Genomic DNA, 15,245 nt, shown 5'->3' on the forward strand with positions numbered 1-15,245 from the left:
CAGCGCTTCCATAGAAAACCCACAGGTGTCGTTTGCAAACCACAGAACAACTGTACATTTGTGGCTGAAATATTGATTTTTCACACAGTTTTTGAGCTGTTCATGGTGCACATGTACCTGAAACAGAGACCAGTGATAGACCTACACACCTTGCATAATTTAAACCAAGTCTTTTTTTTTTTAAACATTTTATGAAAATATAACTGCTTTGCTGACATGGTCCTTAACTTTTAGTGAAGTCTGTTTGTACATAAATATATGAAGGAAAAAACAAACAAAAAATCTCCATACGCATTCTTTCCTTCCTTTCTACCCCCAACCTTACCACACTTCTTGCAAAGATTCCCTGAACGCAAGTGCAAACTTTCGCAAGAAATCTACCTTTAAAGGTTAAGTGTGCAAAACACTTCTGTAATTTAATATAAGAGCAAGGAGCCTGCAACATTCTCAGTTCCTTTTTGTCAATACATTAACCACTGGAAAGCTAACAAATTTTGTACCAAAGTCTCTGTCAAATGTAGAGTGAATGTGTATTCAACATTTTCATTTGGCAGTCTGCTTCAAAAATATTCTGAACAAAATAGAAGTTGCCACAGGACACTGACACCTTCACCATTTTCCTGAAAGTCTGGTGACTGAAAGCAAGGTCTCGCCACCTGCCCTGCCTCTGTTCTCATGCACAAATCTGGCAAGCACAACAGCAAACTGACCACCTCTCCAGTTTTCATACAATCATCCCACTGTGTACTGCTCATACAGTTCTTTGAACCAAAAAAACTGGCGTACAAGCTGTTTGTTTTGTTTTGTTCTTTATTATATACTCACTGGGTTATTACTGAGTAAACATTCAACTAAAAAACATGAACGCACTTCACACATCTCTGCAAGCCAGCATACACAACCACAAACATTCACTGGTCATCATGAAAATATGAATATCTGGATGCACTCACACAGGAAAACACACACACACATGTACAAACATACGCACACAACCATGCACATGTAGAAACACACGCACGCACACATGCACGCGCACAAATACACACAGTGACAAACACCCACCCACCCACCAACCCACATACACACACCATCAGAAGGTTCTTCGCACACACTATCAGAATGTTCTGTCTTTGCACACTTGTGCACACACCCTCACTCCTCTCAACACACTTCGGAATATCACCAATACCATCAGAATGTTATGTCTTTGCACACCTGTACAACCCACCCCCCTCCCCCCCACCCACACACACACCCACCCACCCCCCTCTCTTTCCACACAGCCAAGACAGAATCACAGCTGGCAGTGTCTGGACCAGCGAGGGAAGGGGATGGTGTCTTTGATGTTGGGTGTGCCCAGGACAAACTGCAGGTAGCGCTCAAAGCCCAGGCCGAACCCACCGTGGGGGCTGGACCCAAACTGACGCAGCTCCGTGTACCTGTCAACATCACCAATACCTGTCAACAACACCAATACCTGCCAACATCAATAATATCTATGAACATCAGTACCTGTAAATATCACCTGTCATCACCAATACCTGTCAACATCAATATCTATGAACATCAGTACCTGTAAATATCACCTCTCAACATCACCAATACTTGGCAACACCATAAATACCTGTCAACATCAATAGTATCTATGAACATCAGTACCTGTAAATATCACCTGTTGACATCACCAATACCTGTCAACACCATAAACACCTGACAACATCACCCATACCTATGAACATCAAGACAGGCATGCCTACCGTTACTGATGGCCAGTACATGTCCCAAAAATTGATAAAATGGACAGGGTGTCATGGAAAAATGGATATTTGGTGCATGTTCTAGAAAATAAAAAATTTGACAGTAATATTTTTTCCCAAAGTATAGTATCTAGTGGGCACAAATGTACTCTGAGATGGCTTTCGACCACTGCCGAAGACACTCCGTTAAGACAAACGGAAATGCTGCCGAATAAAGAGAAGCCATTTCGTGAAAAGCCAGAAACAGTACCGAAACGATTTTGTGAAAGTCCGCTCAATTTCTGTCACTGTGTTCTATAGTGTAAATAAAGGTAAGCCTACATTTTTTCCATGTTTACAACCATTACTTCTGGCTTTCAGACGGCTGTTGTATGTTTGCTGAGATGTTCCTGGAAATAATACCCTGCGCCTGACTCTAATGTGTGTTGTTCCTGAAAAGCAAATTTTGGGGTAGGCATGCCTGTCAATACCTGTAAATATCACCTGTCGACATCACTCACACTGGTGAACATATTCAATAATTGTGAACATCACCAGTAGCCATCACCACCACTGATGTGTCCATCACCACTGCAAAGCTGTGCCCCTTGACTGTTCGTGTGTTTCTCCATGAAAATAAATTTTGGTCTCAATTAAATTAAAACTTTTGTCTCCATTAATGTAACATTTATTTTGTCTCCATTATTGTAAATTTTTGTCACCAATTTCGTCTCCATTAACGTAAAATTTTGTCTTCAATATTTTGTCTCCGTTAAAGTAAAATTCTGTCTCCATCAAAGTTATATTTGTAAAATAAAGATGCAGAAAAATAAATCAAAACATTTCCTATTTGTGGTAATAACTGTGCTTCACCTGAATTACAATTTGTTGTGCCTGTTGTATTTCTTTATTATTTGCCAAAAGTCTAGCAATTTCTCCTGTGTGCATGTCTCAAAGAAGTATCACACTGCTGTGCTTTTCTGAGCATGCTGAGATGTGTTCACTGGAAATCTAACTGGAATCACAACACTGAAGGCACTTGAAGTGGACTTACCACTAACCACCAATGTATGCTCTGAGATAAACATCAGGGTCTTATTACCCGCTCCAGGGCAGCACAACTTTAAATCATTCAGTTACATGGATATCCCATTACATGACAAGTACAAGCTGATTATTCGCACAGTTCATCTTTTCAAAACACCCTGTATGTTCAATTGCAAAGACTTGTTTTTCAGCAATTTAGAGCATTCTGTGCCAGAAAACAAAGAAGGAAAAATACAAGTACATATGTGTTTAATGAAACGATCACATCTTACGCATGATCCTGCCGAGTTGTCTTTTAAAATCAGGGAGCAGGTGCAATACACAACAAATACTGGGTGTGAGAACGACCACAGTGTAAACAAATCTCACCATCTGTACTGCTCCCCCATCCCCAGTGGCTGCAGGCGAGCCGCCAGTCGCTCAGAGTTGTCCTCCCTCAGACTCCCGCCAATCAGCTCTCCCACCCCTGGCACCAGCAGGTCAACCGCCCCCACCTGTCATCGTCAGATAGTGCTGCTGTTTGTCACCACTGCCCTCAATTTGTATTTGGCATTTCCCTTTATCACAACAGACTTCTCTGAGTGAAAATCAGGCTGCACTCCCCAGGGAGAGCACATCACTACAGTGAAGCGCCTGCAATGTATTTGTTTTCCTACCAAAGTGGATTTTTCCAATGAACTTCACCAAGGACAAGATTTTTGTTGCTGTGGGTTCTTTTACATGTGCTTCATGTGTGCTACAAACAGGACCTCCATTTATCAGCTCATCCGAATGACTAGTGCCCAGACCACCACTCAGGGTCTAGTGGAGGGTGAGAAAATACTGGTCGGTGTGGGATTCGAAAGCAGTGCGCTATGATTCTCTGGCTTCCTCAGCTGACACGCCACCACTAGGCCACTACTCCACTCCATCACAAGGGCTCAAAACACCATCCAATTATCCAAGACAACCAAACCTGGTAGATGAGTGGAAATGCTCTCTCCACTTGTTGGGCAAACAACTTGTGACTGTCAGTGGAAGGGTGACAGAACAGTCAGCTTCAGTGCAGACGTGTCCCACTCACACCCCCCCACCCCCACCCCCCAAAGCAGTTTTTTGTTTATTTTATATTCTAAATATTTCAAGGCATTGCAGAAACATTTCCTGAGCTGTATGACCTTCATTCATTTCTATAGACTTACCTGTATAGAAAATAAACTTTTAACAGCTGTTTTCTCAAAACAACTTTTTTCGTCTCGCTAACATATTTAGCCAGTCTTTTTTTTTAAATTTTTATTGCACCTACTGTAAAGCTACAGACTTGAAAAGTGCATTGAATATGTAAAAGATGTTGCTGGATACAGTGAAAGCATCAGAAAAAAATTATCTTTCTTAATTTGTGTGCTCTGAATATATGTGTGTGGGTGATCGCAAGTCATATTTTTTCTCTAGAATTGACCACATTGCATGCACCACACATGCCATTAGACAAAAGAAATTACACTCCATTGTGGAGTCTGGACATAGTACTTTCACAGGAAACCATTGTAGCTGTTATAAAATGCATTCTTTTACTAGCAATATTCTGGCGAAAATAGTATATATATAATTCCGCCTGCAAAACACACGAAAATAATTATCATGAGACAACCATTTAAGCTATGGTCCTGAAACGTTACAGACTTTATGCTATTTGCATGTTCTTAAAGTGTGCAAAATTTCATAAGTCTACATGCTGTAGATCCTGAGATAGAAAAAAATGGCTAAAAAATCACTAGCGGTGCCACCTTAAGACCAATGGCTGTTGTGTCTGTTCGTTTGAATGTTCTGCCCACATCAGATGCATTCATGTTAGTCGTTTCTGTGCATTTGTGATACTGCTTCCAATCCCCACAAAAATACAGACCATTGTCAACTACTGTTCTCCTGGCCACAAAGACAGAAGCAAAAAGCAGGGGACTGTATCAAGTGCTAGGCTGTCAACAACTCACTGTCTGTCCATCGGGGTTGGCCTTGGCGTAGAAGGGTTTGAGTGCGGCGGGAAAGTCAGTGATGAAGACAGGCACGTCACCCATCTGCTGCGTCAGGAACTTTTCATGCTCCTTCTTCAGATCATCCCCCCACTGCAGCAACACACTGCACAAGGTCAGTCTTCAACATTCATGGGTCAAGGTCCATTTCCAACTCTCATGGGTCAAGGTCAGTTTTCAACAATTGTGGGTCAAGGTCAGTCTTTAACTCTTACAGGTCAAGGTCAGTCTTCAACGCTCGTGGGTTAAGGCAACTCTTCATACTAAATTCAAACTACAAGAGGCAGTCTTCAAGGTCTATTTTAACAGGGCTCCCACAGATGTGATGAAACAAAGTTCCATGCTTTTTCTAGAACTTTCTTCCACACCAGACTGAAAACCTTCCATCCGAAACACAAAGAAAAAAAAAAACAATTGAAAATCAGTATGCTTCACTGCCGACATACAAGAATGGCGGATATCTCAATATCTATGTGAACAATTTTAATCACTTTTTGTAGGTGTTTTTTTCCCGGTTGTTTGTGTTTTCTTGGTCACAGGTTTTTATCAAAATTCACTGACCTTTCCAGATCCTGAAAGGCAAAACATATTTCCCCTAAGACTTTTCCAGCCCAGGAAACGATTCTCTCATTTTCTCAAGACTTCTGTCACTCTACGAACCCTGTATGCATGAAACTGAATCCAGTAACAAACTGCTGAGATGACCAGCTAAACCTGTTTCACTGTTTAAGAGTATACCTGATGCAGTGTCTGTGTTCATGTACACACTACTACTGGGTTTTCTTTTTCTTCCTTTCTTTCAGACGGACAACATGGTGACAGGTTAAAAGTCAGCTGACTCTTTACTCCAGTGAAATTTGAATATTCCTATTTCAGTTCAAAGACTATATTTATAAAGTTTTTTTTTCTAATGTGACTGCTCTTGTTTTTTTGTTTTGTGTGTGTGTGTGTGTGTGTGTGTGTGTGTATGTGTGTGTGTGTGTGTGTTTTCCATATGTCTATCTGTCAGTCCCTGTCTAATCTTTTATGTCTGTCTTTTTTTCTCTTTTTTGTGGGGGTTATCTCCCCCCCACCCCCTTCTGATGTTACCGTGTATGTTCACACTTCTATGTTTGTTTTTTTAAACTGGACATTAAAAAAACAACAATTACACCATCAAACTTAAAACTTTATTTTCAGCAATCATTATACCCTCAGTTTTACATGACAACCCCCACTCTTACCTGTCTCCAGTCCTAGTTATATATCATTCTAAGTGAAAAGACTGAGAAAAATTGAGAAATGAATCTAACCCACCTGAACCTTGTGCTGAAACCTGTGTTTGTTCTTCCCCAACTCCTCCACTGCCTCTGTGTAGGTCAGCCTGGAATAGGTGTACAACCTAACACTGTATTGTAAATTCCAAACACTTCATGTGAATCTGTACAGTCTGTTGTGCAAACATTTCCTCACACACACACATTTACACAGAGGAAAGACTTGCTTAGTCTGCGCTGCAAACATTATTGAATACACACACACCAACATGTACACACACAGAGGAAAAAACCACACCTAAATACTGATGTTTTGATATGACTTTGTGCAAAAGTTCGTTTATTTATTTATAGTCTGTTCATCTAAGATGATGATATTAGACTGATTTGTGCAAAAGAATTCATCTTTGTATACTCATTAAATATGCACATTTATAATGTCTTTTGAAAATATTCTAAAATCCTGCATGTTCTTTCAAAAACTATAGATGATAACAAAAGGAAAGCAAAGGAAAAAAGAAAGAAAAGACGATACCACTATTGACATCTGATCAAAAATTCAACCATAACATTTGTTTCCAAATTTCATTCAACCCATTAAACTCCAGGATTTCCTAAACAACAAATAAATATGTACATCACTCCCACACACAGAAAGTAGAAGTAAGGAAAGAAAAAGAGGGAGAGAGACAGAAATTTCGCTTCACACCTCTGATCACTATTAGTGTGTAATCATTCTAATATGCTTCCCTGAACATGATCAAAACCGACACAAAAGGAATGCTGTTGTAAGCTGCACAATACACACCTGGCAAACGATGTCTGTATCATCTTCTCAAGAGATTCCTGAACAAAATAAACATAACAACAATGATGCAGCTGCCTGACAAAAAGCTGCTCACATTCTGAAAGAAGCAAAGTAGAAGGAAAAACACAGGCCAAAAAACCTTCAGATTTATTTGTTTATTCTTTTTACTCTAAGCAAATGTAATTTTGATGACTCATTATGTACACTCATCATGTACACTATTTCATAGATACTGCAGTGTAAGGTAGTACACACACACGCGCGCACGCACGCGCGCGCACACACACACACACAATCTCAATAACTTTAACTGCAATAATCTGGTCAAAACAGACACTAAATCAAAATGCAGTCCATGTATTCATGGTGGGGCCTCACATCATTGCACTGAATACCAGGCACGAGAACTGAACGGAGTGGACACAAACCGCACATCCACCTTACAGCATTTAACACGTACACATACAAAGCACATAAGCACCTGAACACACGCACATATGCATACACACACACAGACACACAATTTCAAGTAGGCATTACAATACATTAGACTGTAATGGATGCAATCAAATGTGCATGCATACTAATATATTCTAAATACATAAACATGCAAGCACACACACACACACACACACACACACATGTATGCCTAAACAAAATCAAACAGGCTCTTCCTTCACAAACAGATGGCCATTTGCACCCACCCACCCACCCGAGCCCTCCCACTTGCACACAATCACACATGGCATTAGCTGAAGCAGGACAGTTGTTCAGATCATCTGTTGTTGCTATCATCTGTTGGTCAAACAGCTCTGACTCTGCCAAGCCCTTCGTGACCCAGTCATGACCGATACACACTGAGGTGAAGTGTGAGACTTGCTCTGCACCCTGCGTAACTAACCCCATCAGCATCAGCCCTGGCACCTTTCTCTGTACTGTCCCCAGTGATCCCATGATCAAGACAATCATTTTTCAGTAAAATCCAGCATCATTTACTGTTTAACACAGTGCCATGTACTTGTCAAACTTGCTTTGGTAGCACTGGTCAATAAAGGCTTCAAAAGGGTCTTGGGGTGAAGATCTGTGCCTGCGTTGACGAAGAGTTAAACTTCAGTTGCCCCCTCACCAAGCTGAGGCGTTTACTGTGAACTGAAGGTTGCTGAAGTAGAAATTCAGCTTTGATGCTGCCATCACACTGATGGCCTCCAGCTTCTTGCTGACTGGGAGAGGAGTTGAATAGATCTTATCCCGAACTCCTCTTATCATATCGACTGCTTGCTGTTTGGCAGCAGCTCTTGACAGGAAGATGCAGAAGCCAAGTATGACATATTTTTGCCATACTTGGGGATCACCACACACACACACACACACACACACACACAATTTATTCCTTTTATAAGCTAATATAAATTCATTCTGATCACTTTGTGCATTAAATTACAGTCATGAAGACCATCTCACAGACACTTAGTACAATTATGCTTGCACAAGAACCAAAACAATCCACTTATGTAGACATCTATGGGCACACACAGATAAATATATCCATGCCAGATACACACATGCACACACACACACACATACACCACCCACACACAAACACCCTACAAGTATTTTAAGTCAGCTAACAGTAACAGCGAACAGTAAGAGATAACAATAAAAAAACAAAGCAAATCATGTTCATGGAAGTCCATCACAAACGAATAAGACTTCAGTGACCCCTGAGAGGAGAGTGCAGCCCAAAGGCAGATGCACAAATGTATCCACACTGTGGGCAGGCAGCAGCATATGACAGGTCTCGTCTCCGCTCTCTGAGAGATTGACCCATCTGGTCCAGGTCCTGAAGACGTCTCAACGTTACCAAACAAACACACACTAAACAGTTCAACACACAAATAAGTTAATGAATAAAGAAACAAACACTTCATTTTGCAATGGTTCCTAAATTGGAATGAAGCTGCAAACATGGCCAACCTTATGTTGTGGTGTTCCCTGTCGCTGGAAGTAAAAGTCCAGTTCTGAGCTGCTGCCCTCCAACAAGCCTTGACATGTTGATCGCACCATGTCTTCCATGATCTGCACATTGTCAAATCTTTAATCGTTACTTGTGACATATTCTTTATGGATTATTTGTTATCTACATCAAGTTACCTTGGTTAGTAATTTGCGATATATCTGTACAAAACTACAGAGTAATATTTTCCTTTTTCTTATGTAATGACACATCTTCAACTGGCGCTGAATGGGTTGTTGCTAATGTGCTCACCTACCCCACAGAGAAAAACACACGCAAGACATATTCTGTCTGGAATGGATGTGGCTACATCACATTTTGCACCATCATGACTATGCAACTTTACTGTGCTATTTTTGATGCATCATGCATTAAGCATGATGGCAACACTGTAACACACGATAATAGTAAACATCTGACACTTTTTAACAAGCAGATAAAACAACTGGAAAGCCATCATTATTGTCATTGTCATCACCACCACCATACCATCAGTCCAAATTATCATTCTTATCACCACAACGCCAAAGCACAACATGTCTGTTATTATCACTGACACTTATACAGCACCTATCTTTGGACAAAGACCAAACTTGAAGCACTTTACAGAGTCATTCACACGACAGGCTGCCTACCTGTACACACAAAAGAAAGGAAGACTATGAAAAAAGCCATTGCAAGCTACTGAAAATACAGACACCTGAAGCATCCTACCTGTAAGAGATGATCCAGTGAAGGAAGAAAAGCGATTTCAGCCTCTACCATATAGAATTCAGACAGGTGGTGACGACCCCTCGAGTTCTCAGCTCTGAACGTGGGACCAAAGTTATACACTCTGGAAACACTGCTGGAAAACACAGAGCAAGGACTTCACCACAACCACTTCCTCAAGAAAACATTACCCCAACAGTGTGGGAATGATTTCATGCACATCCCATGCACAAAGAAAGAATGGAATGATCATCCAGAAAAAAAATCACTGCAGAGTGGGAATGATTCAAAACACATCAGCCAGTGTAAATGATTTAATACAAATCAACCAGTCTATAGAGATATACAATATGACACAAGTTCAGCTGAATTTGAAAAGAAAAAAAGGAATAAAAAAAGAAAAAGAAAAAAGGTTGAGAAATATGAACACCGACAACGAGATTTCATGTGAAACTATTGGTCTGTTTCTTTTTTCTGGTAGAAATGGTGGCAACACACACAAAATGCAAAAGAAACAATTTCTAGTTACAAGCTAATTCCAAAAACAAAACAGAATCTACAGCCTATCAACTGATTTATACTGAAAGAGAATGAAAGGAGCCTAGAGAGTCTAGAGCCAGTATTAAGACAGAATGATTTGTCTCCCTTGATTTGATGACTGGCGAAGCATCTTTCATTGCTGCACTCACGTAATATAAACTACAGGGACACTACAGATGTTCAGCAATGCTTTTAACACACACACACACACACACTCACTCACACACACACACACACACACTCACACACACACACACACACACACACACACACACTCACTCACACACACACACACACACACACACACACACACTCACTCACACACACACACACACAAAAGAACTTTCCACTCATCAGCACAGCTGCTCCTGGACCAATACACAATGTCCACAACCATGCATCCAGCTTGAACCAAAGTATGTACACACTAAGCACCATGAGCAGGTGGTTACCTGGCAACAGCCTCTAAGTGCAGCTGTCCAGACACAGTGAGGAATGCAGGGTGGGAGAAGAAGTGCGTCTTCTTGCTGTCCTCATCACTGGAGCTTGGAAAGGATTGCCCACTCCTGCCTGCATCCTCCATGTTAGATGATGAGGTGTCCTCACTGTCTGACGATGAGGTGTCCTCACTGTAGGCAGGCTGGTACAATCACATCAGGCCAACACAAATTAATCCCTGGACTGCTGCTGACAACTACGCCAGTGATGGCTGTCATGTCAGTGTGATGAAGCTGAACTTGCAGGTTAGTCACCATTCTTTATTTGAACTTTCCATCTTGGGATTATATATATATATATATATATATATATATAGATAGATAGATAGATAGATAGATAGATATAGATATAGATAGATAGATAATCCTGTAACCCATGTCAGTGTTCGGTGGGTTATGGAAACAAGAACATAACCAACATACACACCCTAGAAAATGGAGCATGGCTGCTTACATGGTGGGGTAAATAAACAAAACAGTCATACACATAAAATGTTACATGTCTGTCTGACCGTGTATGTGTGCGTGCCTGAAATCTGATTGAATGACACAGGAAACGAATGATGAGCGCCCAGTGGCAGCCGTCAGTCGGCTCTACCCAGGTAGGCAGCCTGTTGTGCTAATGACCCTGTGTTTATAAAGTGTTCAGAGCTTGGTCTCCAACCAAGGATGGGTGCTACACAAGTATCCATATCAATCAATCAATAGACATATATATATATAAGAACAACAGTAGTTAATTAAAATGTAGCAAAGTAGTCTCACTTCACCTAGGCTCAGCAGGCAAAGGGTCAAACAGCATAGTGGTGATTTGTTTCAGTAGCTTTACTTCTAATGTCTCATGGGTGATGTGAAGACAGGTGAATTGGTGCTCAGATGTCCTAGACAATTGTTTTTGGTAATACTGGTGCTATTGGTATCACTGCCACCAGCAATCCTGTCACTGCTTGACACCATCACCACCACCACTGCTTTCCTAAAATGCTGTTGCAGCTTTTGCTACATTGTTGTTATCACTGCCAACTTAAAAAAAAAAAAAAAGATGATTACTGTTGTTCACTATTAAGATTATAGATGCTCTTGTTATAAGCATTATTTTGATGACTATGCTTTGCAACTGATCTATTTAATGATTGTTTTTGCTGTTATTGAGAGAAAAATTATTTAAATAGCACAGAAAGAAATGCAAACCCAAACAAAAATAAATGAAAAATGAGCTTCAAGAAGAAGATTTTACAATAATGATTGATGATGAAGGTAATAATAAATAAAATGCTTCAATATGACAGTGAAGGCGATTGTCACGATAACGATGATGATGATGATGATGGTGGTGGGGGTGGTAGTGGTGGTGATGATCATGATGATGACAGATGAATATAATCATAAATAAGTGCTTTAACATGGCAGTGAAGAAAATGATGATGATGATGGTGGTGGAGGCAGTGGTGGTGATGTTCATGATGATGACAGATGAATGCAATTATGAATAAATGCTTGAACACGGTAAGGAAGAGGTTGATGATGATGACAATGATGATGACTGATGAAATGGTAATTATAAATAAAATGCTTCAAGGATGGTGATAATTATGACAACATCAATAATGCGACAGATGACTCACCTCAACTGCGAATACCTCTCCTCCTCCCTCACAGTCGTTGGAGGTCAGGATGGGGGTGTGGACAAACAGGTAACCGTTCTCCTGCAACACAGCAAATCACAATGCCTTCCTTCCACATCATCTCCACAGTGGGACTAGCTCTGTCTCTCAACACATGAACTAAAATGCAGAACATTCCTGATTCTTGTATTCAGTAATAAAAGGTAACAGTAACAATTCTCAACATCTGATGATGTTACAAAAACAGATGAAACATCTCATTATTCTTTCACCAAAACATTTTGTTAATAGATGCAGAATAAATAAGATCAGACCATGCGTGTGGCATTATTTGATTGATTTAAGAAATCATTATAAAGCAGAAAGGTATGTGTATTCAATGGATATGTTAAATACAGTTTTTAACAGAAAATGGTGTCCATATCTTAAACTTCTTGAAAACAATAACTAATAACAAACTGTGGTGAAATTTCAAGATGCGCAGTGATGATGCAGGTGTAATTGTATGTGTACATAATAATAATAATAATAATAATAATGGATACTTATATAGCACACTATCCAGAAATCTGCTCTAGGTGCTTTACAAAAACGCTTTTGATAACATAAAACATTATATCTATGTTACATACACACACCAAAATGTGACCACACACACACACACACACACACACACACACACACACACACACACGCACGCACGCACGCACGCACGCACGCACACACACTGCATACATACATTTTAACATACATGTGTATCTAACAGCTACCCTAACACATACATACACATAGGCAGGCACATACTTACATAAACACACGCACACACAATACACATTCATATACATGCATGTAGTTGTGGGCCTGCCACAACTGAACTTATTGCTGAGGGAAAAGGTGAGTTTTGAGACGAGATTTAAAAGATGCGAGGGAATCAGAATGACGGAGGTTATCAGGGAGCTTGTTCCACGTCTTTGGCGATTGAAAAGAAAACGATCTGTGTCCATAGGTCTTACTTCTGACGTGAGGTATCCTGAGAAGCTGAGTATCAGAGGAAGAACGGAGCTGGCAAGACGGGGTATAGATATGGATGAGTTCAGAAAGATACTTTGGGCCAGATCCGTTGACTGCAGAAAAGGTCAGAGTGGATAGCTTATAGTCTATTCGATCAGAAACAGGCAACCAGTGGAGAGACATGTGTGTGTGTATCCATTTGTATGCAAGGTATATCTATTTTGGCGTACCATGCCTTACCATATTGCTGTTTAGATGGAATGAGTTGCTACATATGAGGTCCCATGTGTCTAATGGAAACAATGGTATGATTTCTGTTCTTTATCCATTGTGCTGTTTGACATATACAAAGTCAGAAAAATATCAACAATTCAATGCTGATTATAATGTTTATCATTTGTTATAACATTGCATTATTATCAATATCTTAAAAAAAAGAAAAAGAAAAAAAGTAAAATGTCTCAACTATACTTATCAGTGATAATTTCTTGAAAGCTTTCTGTATTGATAACAGTGATTTAAATAAAAAAAAGAGGAGTTTGTATTATACTCCATGTTTGGTGATACATATACTTACCATGTCAAACTGATGCAAACTAGGCCTATCGGTTTGCTCTGCTTGGCTAAATTTTGCGCAGTTAACAGTGAAAAGATGAGCCGTCTTGCCTGGTCCGCTCTTAGCCAATCAAACGCCTCTAAAAGCTATAAGCGCTGAATCATTCCGTGGCCATCGAAAAAAATGCCCCATGAGAACCACAGTGGAAACGTGGGGACGGACAGGCGGGCATTCGAGTTTGACATGGTAAGTTTATTTATCACTAAACATGGAGTATAATACAAACTCCTCCTTTTGGTGTCATATACTGTACCATGTCAAACTGATGCAGAATTTAAAGCAAATGGAGGAGGGCAAAGCCTACTGGTTCGTATGGGGAGCCCTTGTAACCGAGACGGCAGTGTAAGCCAAGGCAAAGGAAATCCCCTTGGAACCGTCAGCCCTGGTCATACGGAAATCCCTGGGGTAGAAGTTGATGAAGGGATTCTCAGACTGCCAGAAGGCTGCCTCCAAGACATGCTGCAGTGGCACTGAGTGCTGGAAAGCAGCCGAAGTAGCTATGGCCCGCACTTCGTGTGCTCTGGGATTAAGACAGCTGATATCCCTGTGTGCATGAGAGTAGGCTCTATGAATGACTTGGGAAACCCAGCGGGAAATGGTGCCTGCAGCGATGTCTTTCTTGTAATTCTCATTGAGGGAGATGAGAAGACGCCTCTGAGAAGAACGCCTATGGCGAGACCTATCCCAATAGTATTTGAGACACCGAACAGGGCAGAGATACCTATCCTCATCATCTTGGGCAAGAATATCAGACAAAGGTCTGACCCTCAGAGATGGGGAAGGGACCTCGGGATCTTGGTTCTTAGCCAGAAACTCTGGAAGGAAACAAAGAGTGATAGAACCATCTCTGTGGAAGGCCAGATCTTGTGGCATTCCACTAAGACCATGAATCTTGCTTCTACGATGGCCTGTGGCCAGCAACAGAAGGAAAGTGGTCTTGAGGGTGAGTAAGTCCCCAATGGCTCGAAGGGCTGTTTTCGAATGAAATCCAGCACCAGGAACAAGTCCCAGAGGGGCACTCTCCTGGGGTTTCTAGCTTCCTTCAGAGAGGCGCCCCTAGCCACCTCTCTGAGCAGGAAATCCGCTTCAAAGGCGGGACCACCTAGCTGTTTGATTGTGGTACAGATGGCAGACCTGTACCCTCGCACAGAACTAGCAGACAGGTTGAGAACCGAGGAGCAGTGAGCCAGAAAGTTGGCCAGCTGCATGCTCATAGGGTTAGTAGGGGGAATGTCCTGAGCTGTACACCACCACAACCATTTCTTCCAGCAAAAGTCATACAAAGTCTCTGTTCCCTCCCTCCTTGCTTTGGTGACTATGAAGAGGATGTCAGAGGAGGCACCCCCCTGGGTCAGCGCAGCTGACACAGAGG

The 15,245-nt window shown here is 41.1% G+C and overlaps 1 protein-coding gene across 3 annotated transcripts in view; it reads right to left on the minus strand.

The window, feature by feature from the left end:
• Positions 1 to 15,245, minus strand: part of LOC143298531 (asparaginyl-tRNA synthetase-like) — a 24,947-nt gene continuing 9,702 nt past the window's right edge. For 2 of the 3 annotated variants that reach the window (XM_076611391.1, XM_076611393.1), the window contains exons 5-14: positions 12,247 to 12,327; positions 10,577 to 10,764; positions 9,588 to 9,720; positions 8,834 to 8,935; positions 6,860 to 6,897; positions 6,092 to 6,158; positions 4,757 to 4,888; positions 3,156 to 3,280; positions 1,267 to 1,442; positions 1 to 117 (exon numbers count right to left, since the gene is read on the minus strand). In XM_076611391.1, the coding sequence (XP_076467506.1) occupies positions 1,298 to 1,442; positions 3,156 to 3,280; positions 4,757 to 4,888; positions 6,092 to 6,158; positions 6,860 to 6,897; positions 8,834 to 8,935; positions 9,588 to 9,720; positions 10,577 to 10,764; positions 12,247 to 12,327 (1,011 nt within the window). In that variant the 3' untranslated portion in view covers positions 1 to 117; positions 1,267 to 1,297. The remainder of the gene's footprint in view (positions 118 to 1,266; positions 1,443 to 3,155; positions 3,281 to 4,756; positions 4,889 to 6,091; positions 6,159 to 6,859; positions 6,898 to 8,833; positions 8,936 to 9,587; positions 9,721 to 10,576; positions 10,765 to 12,246; positions 12,328 to 15,245) is intronic. The other variant, XM_076611392.1, reaches the window with a different exon arrangement.

This window comes from Babylonia areolata, chromosome 24 (assembly GCF_041734735.1).
Source record: "Babylonia areolata isolate BAREFJ2019XMU chromosome 24, ASM4173473v1, whole genome shotgun sequence".
Lineage (NCBI taxonomy): Eukaryota > Metazoa > Mollusca > Gastropoda > Neogastropoda > Buccinidae > Babylonia > Babylonia areolata.